The following is a 14722-nucleotide window of genomic DNA, read 5'->3' on the forward strand; positions in this document are numbered from 1 at the left end:
TTCCCCATGTACAGACCCTCACTGTCCGTTCCCCATGTACAGACCCTCACTGTCCATTCACCATGTACAGACCCTCACTGTCCATTCCCCATGTACAGACCCTCACTGTCCATTTCCCATTAACAGGCCCTCACTGTCCATTCCCCATGTACAGACCCTCACTGTCCATTCCCCATTAACAGACTCTCACTATCCATTCCCCATTAACAGACCCTCACTGTCCATTCCCCATGTACAGACCCTCACTGTCCATTCCCCATGTACAGACCCTCACTGTCCATTCCCCATGTACATACCCTCACTGTCCATTCCCAATGTACATACCCTCACTGTCCATTCCCCATTAACAGACCCTCACTGTCCATTCCCCATGTACAGACCCTCACTGTCCATTCCCCATTAACAGACCCTCACTGTCCATTCCCCATGTACATACCCTCACTGTCCATTCACCATGTACAGACCCTCACTGTCCATTCCCCATGTACATACCCTCACTGTCCATTCCCCATGTACAGACCCTCACTGTCCATTCCCCATTAACAGACCCTCACTGTCCATTCCCCATGTACAGACCCTCACTGTCCGTTCCCCATGTACAGACCCTCACTGTCCATTCCCCATTAACAGACCTTCACTGTCCATTCCCCATATACAGACCCTCACTGTCCATTCCCCATGTACAGACCCTCACTGTCCATTCACCATGTACAGACCTTCACTGTCCATTCACCATGTACAGACCCTCACTGTCCATTCCCGATGTACAGACCCTCACTGTCCATTCCCTATGTACAGACCTTCACTGTCCATTCACCATGTACAGACCCTCACTGTCCATTCCCCATGTACAGACCTTCACTGTCCATTCCCCATGTACAGACCCTCACTGTCCATTCCCCATGTACAGACCCTCACTGTCCGTTCCCCATGTAGAGACCATCGCTGTCCGTTCCCCATGTACAGACCCTCACTGTCCATTCCCCATGTACAGACCCTCACTGTCCATTCCCCATGTACAGACCCTCACTGTCCATTCCCCATGTACAGACCCTCACTGTCCATTCTCCATTAACAGACCCTCACTGTCCATTCCCCATTAACAGACCCTCACTGTCTGTTCCCCATGTACAGACCCTCACTGTCCATTCCACATGTACAGACCCTCACTGTCCATTCCCCATGTACAGACCCTCACTGTCCGTTCCCCATGTACAGACCCTCACTGTCCGTTCCCCATGTACAGACCCTCACTGTCCATTCCCCATGTACAGACCCTCACTGTCCGTTCCCCATGTACAGACCCTCACTGTCCATTCCCCATGTACAGACCCTCACTGTCCGTTCCCCATGTACAGACCCTCACTGTCCATTCCCCATGTACAGGCCCTCACTGTCCGTTCCCCATGTACAGACCCTCACTGTCCGTTCCCCATGTACAGACCCTCACTGTCCGTTCCCCATGTACAGACCCTCACTGTCCGTTCCCCATGTACAGACCCTCACTGTCCGTTCCCCATGTACAGACCCTCACTGTCCATTCCCCATGTACAGACCCTCACTGTCCGTTCCCCATGTACAGACCCTCACTGTCCGTTCCCCATGTACAGACCCTCACTGTCCGTTCCCCATGTACAGACCCTCACAGTCCATTCCACATGTACAGACCCTCACTGTCCATTCCACATGTACAGACCCTCACTGTCCATTCCCCATGTACATACCCTCACTGTCCATTCCCCATTAACAGGACCTCGCTGTCTGTTCCCCATGTACAGACCCTCACTGTCCATTCCCCATGTACATACCCTCACAGTCCATTCCCCATTAACAGACCCTGTTCTTTCCCCTCTCCCTCACTGTTGGCCAGCTGTACCTACCTGGTTGAGAGGTATGTCTTGTCCCACCATACACCTGAGGCAGTAGATGAGGGCGGAGAGGGTAATTGCCCGAGGGGCATTGCAGTTGCCAAATACTTCTGGTCCGGAACCAGTAAAATCAAACACAGCAGTCCCCTGTGAGAAACAGAGGAGGAAGAGAGAGGGACAGTGAGATTGGAAGAGTGAGAGATCATTTTTTCAGTGGATGTGGGCTTCGCTGGGTGGGGCAGCATCTGTTTCCTATCCCTAATTGCCCTTGAATTGAGTGTCTTGCTCAGCCATTTCAGGGGGCAGTTGAAAGTCAACCACAATGCTGTGGCTCTGATGTCATGTGTGGGACACACCATGTAAGGACGGCAGATTTCCTTCCCTAAGGGGCATTAATGAATCAGCTGGATTTTTCCAACAATCAACAATGGTTTCATGGTCACCATTACTGAGATTAGCTTTTATATTCCAGATTTATCGATTAAATTTAAACACCTGCCATGGTGGGATTTGAACCTGTGTCCCCTGAGCATTAGCCTGGGCCTCAGGATTATTCATGCAGTGACAATACCACTACACCACTCTGCTCCCATTTTGTCACTGCTGTCACCAACCTGCTTGTAAAATCATCTCCCCCAAAAACAAAATTAAATGTATTATAAGTTTAGAAGTGTGCACTGAGGAGTGAATGAATGTGCGGGTGAGTGAGTGAGTTTGTGTCAGTGCGAGTGAGTGTGTGCATGTGTGTTTGTGGGAGTGTGAGAGTGTGAGTGCAAGTGAGTGAATGTGTGAGTGAGTGAGTGCGAGAGTGTGTGCCTGTGTGTTTGTGTGAGTGTGAGTTTGTGTATATATGTGTGAGTGTGACTGTGTGAGTGTGTTTTTGTCTGAGCGTGAGTGAATGTGTGACTGGAATATCCCTAGGGTAAGGGGTATAGATGGGGAGGAGTTTGTTAGGTGTGTTCAGGAGGGTTTCCTGACGCAGTATGTGGACAAGCCTACGAGGGGAGAGGCTGTACTTGACCTGGTACTGGCGAATGAACCAGGGCAGGTGATGGATCTTTCGGTAGGAGAGCATCTTGGATATGGTGACCATAATTCTATCTCCTTCACAATTGCGTTGGAACGAGATAGGATCAGGCAGGCTAGGAAGGCGTTTGTCTGGGGTAAGGGGAGATACGAAGAAGTCAGGAAGTTACTTGGACAAATAAACTGGAAGGAGGCGTTCTTAGGGAAAGGTACCGAAGGAAGGTGGCAGATATTCAAGGAATGTGTGTCTAGAGCTCTGAATGACAACGTTCCGATGAGACGAGGGGGGTTTGGTGGGTCGAGGGAACCGTGGTGCACAAAGGATGTGTTGAACCTAGTCAGGAAGAAAAGGAAGGTGTACAAGAGGTTCAGGGAATTAGGAGATGTTAAAGATCTTGAGGAGTATAAGGACTGTAGGAGGGAACTTAAAAGGGAAATTAGGAGAGCCAGAAGGGGTCATGAGAAGACCTTGGCGAGTAAGATTAAGGAGAATCCCAAGGCCTTCTATAAATATGTGAAAGGTAAAAGGATAAGAAGAGAAGGGATAGGACCGATAAAAGGTGAGGGGGGAAAGGTTTGTGTGGAACCAGAAGAAATGGCGGAGGTGCTTAACGAGTACTTCGCCTCAGTATTCACGGTGGAAGCCGATCTGGGAGATTTTGTTATGGATTTGCAGCAGATGGAAAGGATTGAGTACGTGAATATTAAGGAGGAGGATGTGTTGGAACTTTTGAATTCTATCAAGGTAGATAAGTCGCCGGGACCAGATGGGATGTACCCCAGGATACTGTGGGAGGCGAGGGAAGAGATTGCAGAGCCCCTGGCGATGATCTTTGCGTCGTCAATGGAGACGGGAGAGGTTCCAGAGGATTGGAGGATTGCGGATGTAGTTCCTATTTTTAAGAAAGGGAACAGAGATAGCCCGGGAAATTACCGACCGGTGAGTCTGACCTCAGTGGTTGGTAAGCTGATGGAGAGGCTTCTGAGGGACAAGATTTACGAACATTTGGAGAGGTTTGACATGATCAGGAATAGTCAGCATGGATTTGTCAAGGGCAGGTCGTGCCTTACAAGCCTAGTTGAGTTCTTCGATAATGTGACTGAACACATTGACGAAGGAAGTGCCGTGGACGTAGTGTACATGGACTTCAGCAAGGCGTTTGATAAGGTCCCCCATGCAAGACTTCTTGAGAAGGTGAGAGGGCATGGGATCCAAGGGCCTTTGGCCTTGTGGATCCAGAACTGGCTTGCCTGCAGAAGGCAGAGAGTGGTTGTGGATGGGGCTTTTTCTGAATGGAGGTCAGTCACCAGCGGAGTGCCTCAAGGATCTGTTCTGGGACCCTTGTTGTTTGTCATTTTCATAAATGACCTGGATGAGGAAGTGGAGGGATGGGTAAGTAAGTTCGCTGATGACACGAAGGTCGGTGGTGTTGTGGATGATCTGGAAGGATGGCAAAAGTTGCAGCAGGACATAGATAGGATGCAGGACTGGGCGGAGAAGTGGCAGATGGACTTCAACGCGGATAAATGTGTTGTCGTCCATTTTGGCAGAACCAACGGGATGAACGAGTACACTATTAAGGGCAGAAGTCTGAGTAGTGTTGAGGAGCAGAAGGATCTTGGGGTCCGGGTCCACAGGACTCTTAAATCGGCCTCGCAGGTGGAGGAGGTGGTCAAGAAGGCGTATGGTGTACTGGCCTTCATTAATCGAGGGATTGAGTTTAGGAGTCGGGAGGTAATGCTGGAACTTTATAAGACCCTTGTCAGGCCTCATTTGGAGTATTGTGCGCAGTTCTGGTCGCCTCACTATAGGAAAGATGTAGAAGCTATTGAAAGGGTGCAGAGGAGATTTACAAGGATGTTGCCTGGACTGGGAGGCATGCCTTATGAAGTTAGGTTGAGGGAGCTGGGACTCTTTTCCCTGGAGAGACGAAGGTTGAGAGGCGACCTGATAGAAGTTTACAAAATGTTGAGAGGAATAGATAGGGTGGACTCTCAGAGGCTATTTCCCCGGTTTGAAATGGTCGCTACGAGAGGACACAGATTTAAGGTGCGGGGAGGGAGGTTCAGAAGTGATGTTAGGGGTAAGTTTTTCACTCAGAGGGTGGTGAGTGAATGGAATCGGCTGCCGTCAGTGGTGGTGGAGGCGAACTCGCTGGGGTCTTTTAAAAGACTTCTGGATGAGTATATGGGGTTTAATGAGATTGAGGGTTATAGATAGGTCTGTAGGTTGGTAGGTGATGTGGTCGGCGCAACTTGTGGGCCGAAGGGCCTGTTTGTGCTGTAGTGTTCTATGTTCTATGTTCTATGTAATGTGAGAGTGAGAGTATGTGTGTGTGAGTGAGTGAGTGGCTGTGTGTGTGAGTTGAGGGTGTGAGAGTATGTGTGAGTGTGTGTCTGTGTGTGTGTGTGTGTGAGTGACTGTGAAAATGAGTTAATGTGTGTGTGTGTGTGTGTGTGTGTCAGATTAGGAGGAGTTTGCATAATAGAAACTCGCTTTTTGAGATGATGTGAAATTATTTCCCAATTCAGGTGTCAGCAGAACTGAGGTTTGGTGGGGGAGGGGTGGTGGTGGGGCGTTGTTGGGGAGGGTGGGGAGGGAGGGAGACTTTGTCTCAATTCAATGAGGAGCAGGGGGAGAATGAACAAAATAACAAAGGGGTTTTAATAGAGTGTAAAGAGAGAAAGTTCTCCCTGTGCCATTCCTCCAGGTGCTCCAGTTTTTTCCCCACACTCCAAAGCTTGGCAGGTTAGATGGATTGGCCGTGCTAAATTGCTACAAAAACAGAAAAACGCTGGGAAATCTCATCTGGTCTGACATTATTTATGGAGAGAGAATAGAGCCAAGTGTGGATGATCCATCGTCAGAGCTGACCCTGCCCTGACAAAGAGTCATCAAGACTCAAAACTTTGGCTCTATTCTCTCTCCAGGGATGCTGTCAGACCTGCTGAGATTTTCCAGCATTTTCTGTGTTTGTTTCAGATTCCGGCATCCGCAATAATTTGCTTTTATCGTGCTAAATTGCTCCTTAGTGTCCCAAGATGTGTATGTTAGGAGGGATTAGCAGGGTAAATACTTGGGATTTTGAGAATACAGCCTGGGTAAATACTCTGTTAGAGAGTGGGTGCAGACTCGATGGGCCGAATGTGCACCTTCTGCACTGAATCATAGAACCATAGAAACCCTACAGTGCAGAAAGAGGCCATTCAGCCCATCGAGTCTGCACCGACCACAATCCCACCCAGGCCCTACCCCCATATCCTTACATATTTACCCGCTAATCCCTCTAACCTACTCATCCCAGGATGCTAAGGGACAATTTTTTAAGCATGGCCAATCAACCTAACCCGCACATCTTTGGACTGTAGAGATTCAGTGAAAGTTTATTCAGTGGCAGGAGGGTCAGCAACCAAACACACACAGATTTCATATCATTGGCAAAGGAACCAGAGGGGGAGAATGTTTTTTACGCAGCATATTGTCCTGAACTGGAATGCAAAAGTGAATTCAAAAGGAGCTTTCAAGGAGGAATTGGACGAATACTTGAAGGTGAAAGAATTGCAGGGCTCTGAGGAAAAAGTGGAAGGAGTGGGAGTAAATTGATAGTTCCTTGAAGAAGGGAAAGGATTAATAAATTTTGTACCTAGAATTTGTGTAAAGAGCATTGCAAACCTTATCGCTTTGTGTAGGTTTGTGTGCTAACTAAACATAGCTAAACAGCCTGCAGATGCTGAAGTGCGATAACGGCTGTTGGAAAAGAGCTGCGGTCGTGACTGGAGCCAGAAGAACTGTGGTCGTGATTGGACCCAGGGACTGCGTCGTGACTGGGACCGGGAACCATAATGTATAAATATCCACACTTACTTGTATTCTGGCAGATCGCTTTAGGAACCGGCTTCTCCCAAAAGCTTTTGTAATAATGCCACTGTACTTTGAATCACTCATAGTCTCAGAGGTATAATTTTACCTACAACACTCCTACAAAGAGTTAGCACAGGCACAATGGGATGAACAATCTTCTGCATCATCGAGTCTATGACTGCACCAAACCAGGCACAGGCTGCAGCACCAGGAGCCTGTAGGTGGTCAGGCACTGAGCGGGGATGATGTGGGCCGCTGAGACTGAAATATCTCACCTCTGCTGCGTTGATTTTCACTTTTAATCTGATTGGAGTGCCATCGTCCATGTGGTCCTCGGCCCCGACCTCCAGGAGTCCATCAGTCTGCCAGCTGCATCGACGGGCAAACTTCCTCAGCATCTCCCTCACGGCGATTTCAGCATTGTTCTGTAACATTACCAGGAACCCAATGTGTCAAAATGTAAAGGGAAAACAGAAAGACTTTATTTTCTCGGGTGTTTATAACAACCTTCGGATGTCGGGAAGCATTTACAGCTGAAGTTTATTGTGAAGTGTAGTCACTAATGTATAGTGGGGAACGCAGCAGTGAATGCAGCACACAGCAAGATCCCACAGACAATAATGCAACCTATAGCCAGATAATCCATATTCCCTTAACATAGAACATAGAACACTACAGCACAAACAGGCCCTTCGGCCCACGAGTTGCGCCGATCACATCAACACCTACCAACCTACAGACCTATCTATAACCCTCAATCTCATTAAACCCCATATACTCATCCAGAAGTCTTTTAAAAGACCCCAGCGAGTTCGCCTCCACCACCACTGACGGCAGCCGATTCCATTCACTCACCACCCTCTGAGTGAAAAACCCTTGGTACTGACTCTCTAACAGTGCGGCACTCCCTCAGCACTGACCCTCTGACAGTGCGGCACGCTGTCAGTGTTGATCCTCTCAACAATGTCGCACTCTTTCAGCACTGTCCGTGAGACGCAGTTACTGCAGTGCTGAACTGGTCGGCCTAGGTGTGAAGCTAAAGTCTCCGGTGTTCGGTGTGAACCCCTGACTTATTGACTCAGAGGCAAGTGTGATCCCCACATGAACCTTGACTGACACCAACAGAAAGAAATTATAGCCAGTCTGAACTTCCAATTAATCTGTGTAAGTGCAGAGAGAACAGGACACGGTCGGGGTGGTTTTCTCTCTGAATATGAAGCAGTCTGTCCTGAGAGCTGTGAGGGAGGTTGAAATCTCCTGTGATATTCAAACTGCTCATTATGGGCTGCAGCGTGTCCATAACGAGGCTACATTATATCAAAACAGGAGTCAGAACAAGCGTAGGCCATTCAGCCCTTTGAGCCAATTCTGCTCAACACTCTGGGCTGGAGACGATCAGATCTCACAAGTGAGACTGCCTTAAGTCCCATCATTTTCTCCATTACCTTTGTTCTTTTCACTCATTTGTGGGACATGGGCGTCACTCTCTGGGTCAGCATTTATTGCCCATCCCGACTTACCTCAGAGGCCAGTTCAGAGTTAACCACATTGCTGTGGCTCTGGAGTCATGTCTAGGTCAGACCAGGTAAGGATGGCAGATTTCCTTCCCTAAAGGACATTAGTGAACCAGATTGGGTTTTTCCGACAATGGTTTCATGGTCATCAGTAGATTCTTAATTCCAGATATTTTTTATTGAATTCAAATTCCACCATCTGCTGTGGCGGGATTCGAACCTGTGTCCCCAGAACATTCGCTGAGTTTCTGGATTAATAGTCGAGCAATAATACCACTAGGCCATTGCTTCCCCATTAAGTTTTTATAACTTAAGCTGTAAATTCCATCCCCTTGATTTATACGTTGTGTTCCTGTATTCTTGGCACTTAATGTTCATCCTCTGTTTTATTTAGCAAGGCTGCAATGATATACTCCGATATTAACACTGTCTGCTGCTTGTGACTCTAACTTCTGAGCGGCATGGTGAACATAAGAACATAAGAACATAAGAAACAGGAGCAGGAGTAGGCCATCTAGCCCTTCGAGCCTGCCCCGCCATTCAATAAGATCATGGCTGATCTGTCGCGGCTCAGTTCCACTTTCCCGCCCTCTCCCCAGAACCCTTAATCCCCTGTCTTATCAAAAACCCATCAACCCGCGTCTTAAAAATATTTAGCGAGGCAGCCTCCACCACTTCAACGGGCAGAGAATTCCAGAGATTCACCACCCTTTGAGTGAAGAAGTTCCTCCTCAACTCTGTTCTAAACTGCCCCCCCTTTATCTTGAGGCTGTGCCCCCTAGTCCTACTGTCTTTTTTGAGCGGGAAGAGTCTCTCCACCTCTATCCTATCCATCCCATTCATCATCTTATACGTCTCAATGAGATCTCCCCTCATTCTTCTAAACTCTAATGAGTACAAGCCTAGTTTATTCAGCCTCTCCTCATAGCTCAAACCCCTCAACTCCGGTATCAGCCTAGTAAACCTCCTCTGCACTCCCTCCAAGGCCAAAATATCTTTGCGCAGGTGCGGCGCCCAAAAATGCACACAGTACTCCAGCTGCGGCCTCACCAATGCCCTATACAGCTGCAGCAAGACCTCCCTACTTTTATATTCAATCCCCCTCGCTATGAAGGCCAGCATCCTATTCGCCTTCCTGACCACCTGCTGCACCTGCAAGCTGGGTTTTTGCGGCTCATGCACAAGGACCCCGAGGTCCCTCTGCGCAGTGGTTAGCACTGCTGCCTCACAGCGCCAGTGGCTTGGGTTCGATTCCTGGCTTGGGTCACTGCCTGTGCGGAGTATGCACATTCTCCCCGTGTCTGTGTGGGTTTCCTCCGGGTGCTCCGGATTTCTCCCACAGTCTGAAAGATGGGCTGGTTAGGTGCATTGACCTGAACAGGCGTCAGAGTGTGGTGACGGCAGGATTTTCACAGTAACTTCATTGCAGTGTTAACATAAGCCTTCTTGTGACACTAATAAATAAACTTTAAGGCTTTAACCTTCGCCAATCTCACCTTTCAGGGGGAATCAGGAAACACTATCAAGTTGGGGGTACTGGAAATCTAGGACTCTCTCCACCTAAAAGGCTGTGGATTCTCAGGATCAAGCGGATCTCCTAAGACTGTGACCAATAGAGATTTGTTGTTAAATGATCACAGGATTGGAGGAAAGGCAGATCTGGAATGGAGGTGTATGTCAGCTATGATCTGATTGACCAGAACCAGAGGACAGCACAGTCGGATTGTACCCAGTCTTCCAGTTGGGGCCTAACTGGTGATTTTGGAATATTTAGCATAACCACTGAGGGATCCTGTGTTTGTGTAGCCCTGTTGCTTCAGTCTATACAAAGACTTTATTTTAACATCTTGCCTCCTATACACACTACATATAAATGCTAGACTGTAGGGGTTAACTAACTCCACTAAGCTGACCAATTGTAGCTAACTTGATACACGTAGAAACAGAAGGCATGATGGGTTAGCTAAAAATTGACTGCATTCCCGAAGGATACACAGCGCAGGCAAACAACAGTTTCCCACAACAGCAGCAGCGAGGCTTGTTTCTCTAGATGGAGACAGCAGGTGACAAACACTTCTAATAATGAGATAAGGGTTGAAATATATTTTGATTTTAGAGCCTGGGTTCAGTTCAGTTCAGTTCTCAGATTCCACTCATTTTAGTACGTGTGTTTATTTTGTAGCTGGGCTGAGAAGCCAGTCTCCAAGTTCACCTTTTTTGATTCTGTCATGTTAATTCTCTAAGAACATAAGAACATAAGAACATAAGAAGTAGGAGCAGGAGGAGGCCATCTAGCCCCTCGAGCCTGCCCCGCCATTCAATAAGATCATGGCTGATCTGAAGTGGCTCAGTTCCACTTTCCCGCTTTCTCCCCATAACCCTTAATTCCCTTGTCTGTCAGAAACCTATGTACCCGTGTTTTAAATATATTTAGCGAGGCAGCCTCCACCACTTCAACAGGCAGAGAATTCCAGAGATTCACCACCCTTTGAGTGAAGAAGTTCCTCCTCAACTCCGTTCCAAACCGCCCCCCCTTATTTTGAGGCTGTGCCCTCTAGTCCTACTGTCCTTTCTGAGCGGGAAGAATCTCTCTACCTCTACCCTATCCATCCCTTTCATCATCTTATATGTCTCTATAAGATCCCCCCTCATCCTTCTAAACTCCAACGGGTACAGACCCAGTCTATTTAGTCTCTCTTCGTAAGTTCTTTTCAATAAAAGAAAACCATGTTTGAAGTAGGAAAAGGGTTAATGAATTTAATGAATTTTGTACCTAGCATAAATCACAAACATAACCCTTCATCATGGCTGATCTCCTAAAGCTTATACTGCTCCTGGCATCAATATAAATTACTTATTCATGTTTTCCTTACTTGTTCTTGTCTTTTATTCTTTAACTTTCATTTAAGAACATAAGAACATAAGAAATAGGAGCAGGAGTAGGCCATCTAGCCCTTCGAGCCTGCCCCGCCATTCAATAAGATCATGGCTGATCTGTCGCTGCTCAGTTCCACTTCCCCGCCCTCTCCCCATAACCCTTAATCCCCTCTCTTATCAAGAACCCATCAACCCGCTTCTTAAAAATATTTAGCGAGGCAGCCTCCACCACTTCAACGGGCAGAGAATTTCCATAAAGACAGATAGTTAAATGTGAATGTTGTTTTGCAGACATTGCAAACCTTACCTGTTTGTGTTAACTGAACATTGTTAAATAGCTACAGATTGCGATACTGGCTTTTTCTCAGGAGGACTCCTGCTGGGAAGCCGTGACCACCCGAGTAACTTCAAGCTGCTGAAGCTGCCGGAGGGGCTGTGAATCGTGATGGTACTGATACCTGCATCGTGACTGAAACTGCCAGATGGACTGCGACTCCTGGTTGAAGCCATGGGGCTGCATCCGGACTGGAAGTGAAAACGTTGCGAGTCCTGACTGATACCAGTGTTGTGACTGGTGCTGAGAATCATGGTGTATAAATACCCACTTGTATTTTTGTTCAGTGAGAAGCCTGGTTGGGGCCAGTTTTCTCCCAAAAGCTTTTGAAATAAAACTTACAGTATTTTGACTCTTTAACAGTCTCAAAGGAGTCTTTTACCTACAACAATTTAAAAACTCGTACCAGTGTTGTCTCTTCAAACGAATGAATGGACCCAGTAACTACCTTACTGTGATAAAGACAAAGATTCTGTATTTTTTGTTAAAAGCTTTCTCACCCTGTCATTCCACCTTCAAGGATTCCCCCCACCATATCTCCCTGTTCTTCTACTCTCAGTTAAAATTATATTGCTCTCACCACTCTTCCTGCCATAATGTATCATTTCACTTTAAACTGCATCTGCCCTCTGCCTGCCCAGCTCACCAGTCACTGTCATTCTACCCGAGTCCCAGCCTGTAAGTGGCCAGCTTTGCCGCAGTCCTACCTGGATGTGGGACATGTACGCTTGGACCACCTCCAACCCGTACACATCGATCAGCTCATTCACCAGCTGGATCCCTCTCTGATTGGCTGCGACCTGTGCTCGCAGGTCTGACAGGTTGTCATGGAGATTGCGCGTCCCGCTGCTGCCTGGGATCTGCGCCGGGGCCATGAGTGCCTCAGTAACAGCTGCAAGAGATACCGGGTAAAGAGAGGATGACACGGACAGCATGGTCAAATGGGCAGATGCCTGAGCACTAGAGTTCAGTGCAGAGGTGTGTGAAGTAATGCATTTCGAGATGACTGGTATGGAAAGACAGAATTCGATAGCTGGCATGATATTGACAAGTATAGATGGACGGAGAGAGAAGTTGGTGTCCTGAGACACAATTCCATATATTTAACAAACAGATACATTAAACAGCTTTATAACTAGAGGAATGGAATGTAAAATCTATGAGATCACTTCAGAATTTTCCAAATCATTGGTTACTATTGTGGACAATTACATGGGATACATCACCTCCTGGAGGTTCCCCTCCAAGTCACTCACCTTCCTGATTTGGAAATATATTGGCCATTCCTTCACCATCACGGCATCATAGTCATACAATTCCTACAGAAGGAGGCCATTCGGCCCATCGAATCCACACTAACAAGCATCCCACCCAGGCCCTATTCCTGTAACCCCACACATTTACCCTGCTAATCCCCCTGACACTAGGGTCAATTTAGCATAGCCAATCAACCTAACCCGCACATCATTGGAGTGTGGGAGGAAACCGGAGCACCCGGAGGAAACCCACGCAGATACGGGGAGAACCTGCACACTCCACACAGACAGTGACCTGAGGCCAGAACTGATCTCTGGTGCGGTGAAGCAGCACTGCTAACCATTGTGCCATCGTGCTGCCCTGGAATCCTGGAACTCCCTCCCTAACAGCAATTCAGGGGACTGCAGTGGTTCAAGAAGACAGCTTACCACCACCTTCTCAAGGGGCAACTAGGGGATGGGCAATAAATGCCAGTCTAACCAGCGATACCCACATCCCATTAATGAATAATAAAGAATAAATTCTTTTCAAGGAAAATGTGAAGGGCTTAGAGATGGAAGAGAGGGGATTTCCCAGGATGTGACAGGGATGAGGGGCTTGAGTTATGAGAAGAGGTTGGAAAAGTTCAGATTGTTCCCCTTTGGAACAAGGGAGGTTAACAGGAATGAATAGAGGCTTTCAAGAAGGTGAGAGGTTTTGAAAGAGCAAATAGAGACAACTTATTCTCTTGATGGATTGCGTCAGTAACTGAAGGTCCTGTAACACAAGTAGCGAGGGAAGTAGAACTTTTATTTCGCCCATGGGAGTTGCCACAATCAGAGAAAGTGGCTGATTCCATAAATAATTTCACACAGGTGTTGGACAGGTACTAGCACTGATGCAGCAAAAGGTGGGAATGTGGCACTGAGCACAACTGTTCCTTCAAGGAGCCCCAGAACCCCACTAATCCTCCTAACCAACACATTTTGGAAGAATAAGGGGCAATTTAGCATGGCTAATCCACCTAACCTACACATCTCTGGGCTGTGGGAGGAAACCAGAGCACCGGGAGGAAACCCATGCAGACAAGGGGAGAATGTGTGAACTCCACACAGTGACCCGAGGCCGGAATTCAACCCGGATCACTGGCGCTATGAAGCTGGTCATCCAGACTCGGAACGTTGGCTCTATTCTCGCTCCAGAAATGCTGTCAGGCTTGCTGAGATTTTGTCACATTTTCTGATTCTACATCTGACCCTTCTGAGTTAAGGTCATCTCTCACTGGCAGAGCTACCCCACCACCTTATCCCACCTTCCTATCTTTCTGAAATCTTTCTGAACTGCCCTTCAATACACCTCTTCCAAAATACATTCTCATGGGCAATGATGGAGGGGTGAGCCAGCTGCCCCCAAGTCCTGGAAAAGGATAAAAACAATTTAAAATATTCAGTTCCCAGCCTTGGACACCCGAACTATGTAAACACATTTCAAACAGGACAAACATTCACGACCAAAAGAAAAAACGCTGGAAAATCTCAGCAGGTCTGGTAGCATCTGTAAGGAGAGAAAAGAGCTGATGTTTCCAGTCCAGATGACCCTTTGATTCTGACTACACAGTGTGAAGTACAAACATGATTTATAAAAATACAGGAAGTAGCAGATAATTTTTGGTTCAATAAATTCCTGCAGTTACCATCTCACAGTTTCTATCAGGCATTCACATCCTCTGGAGGAGTAAGGTTTTAAAGTTTAAAGTTTATTTATTATTGTCACAAGTAGGTTTACATTAACACTGCAATGAAGTTACTGTGAATCTCCCCCAGTTGCCACTCCAGCGCTTGTTCGGGTACACGGAGGGAGAATTTAGCATGGCCAATGCACCTAACCAGCACATCATTCAGACTGTGGGAGGAAACCGGAGCACCTGGAGGGAAACCCATGCAGACACGTGGAGAACGTGCAGATGCTGCATAGATAGTGACCCAAGCCGGGAATCGAACCCAGG

The 14722-nt window shown here is 47.5% G+C and overlaps 1 protein-coding gene across 2 annotated transcripts in view; it reads right to left on the reverse strand.

The window, feature by feature from the left end:
* The window catches only part of oplah (5-oxoprolinase, ATP-hydrolysing), an 80093-nt gene that overhangs the window by 14356 nt on the left and 51015 nt on the right, over nt 1-14722 (reverse strand). For both annotated transcript variants that reach the window (XM_080214088.1, XM_080214077.1), the window contains 3 exons: nt 12189-12373; nt 7032-7181; nt 1881-2015 (listed from right to left, as the gene is read on the reverse strand). In XM_080214088.1, the coding sequence (XP_080070214.1) occupies nt 1881-2015; nt 7032-7181; nt 12189-12373 (470 nt within the window). The remainder of the gene's footprint in view (nt 1-1880; nt 2016-7031; nt 7182-12188; nt 12374-14722) is intronic.

This window comes from Carcharhinus amblyrhynchos, chromosome 2 (genome assembly GCF_965287045.1).
Source record: "Carcharhinus amblyrhynchos chromosome 2, sCarAmb.v2.hapA, whole genome shotgun sequence".
NCBI lineage: Eukaryota > Metazoa > Chordata > Chondrichthyes > Carcharhiniformes > Carcharhinidae > Carcharhinus > Carcharhinus amblyrhynchos.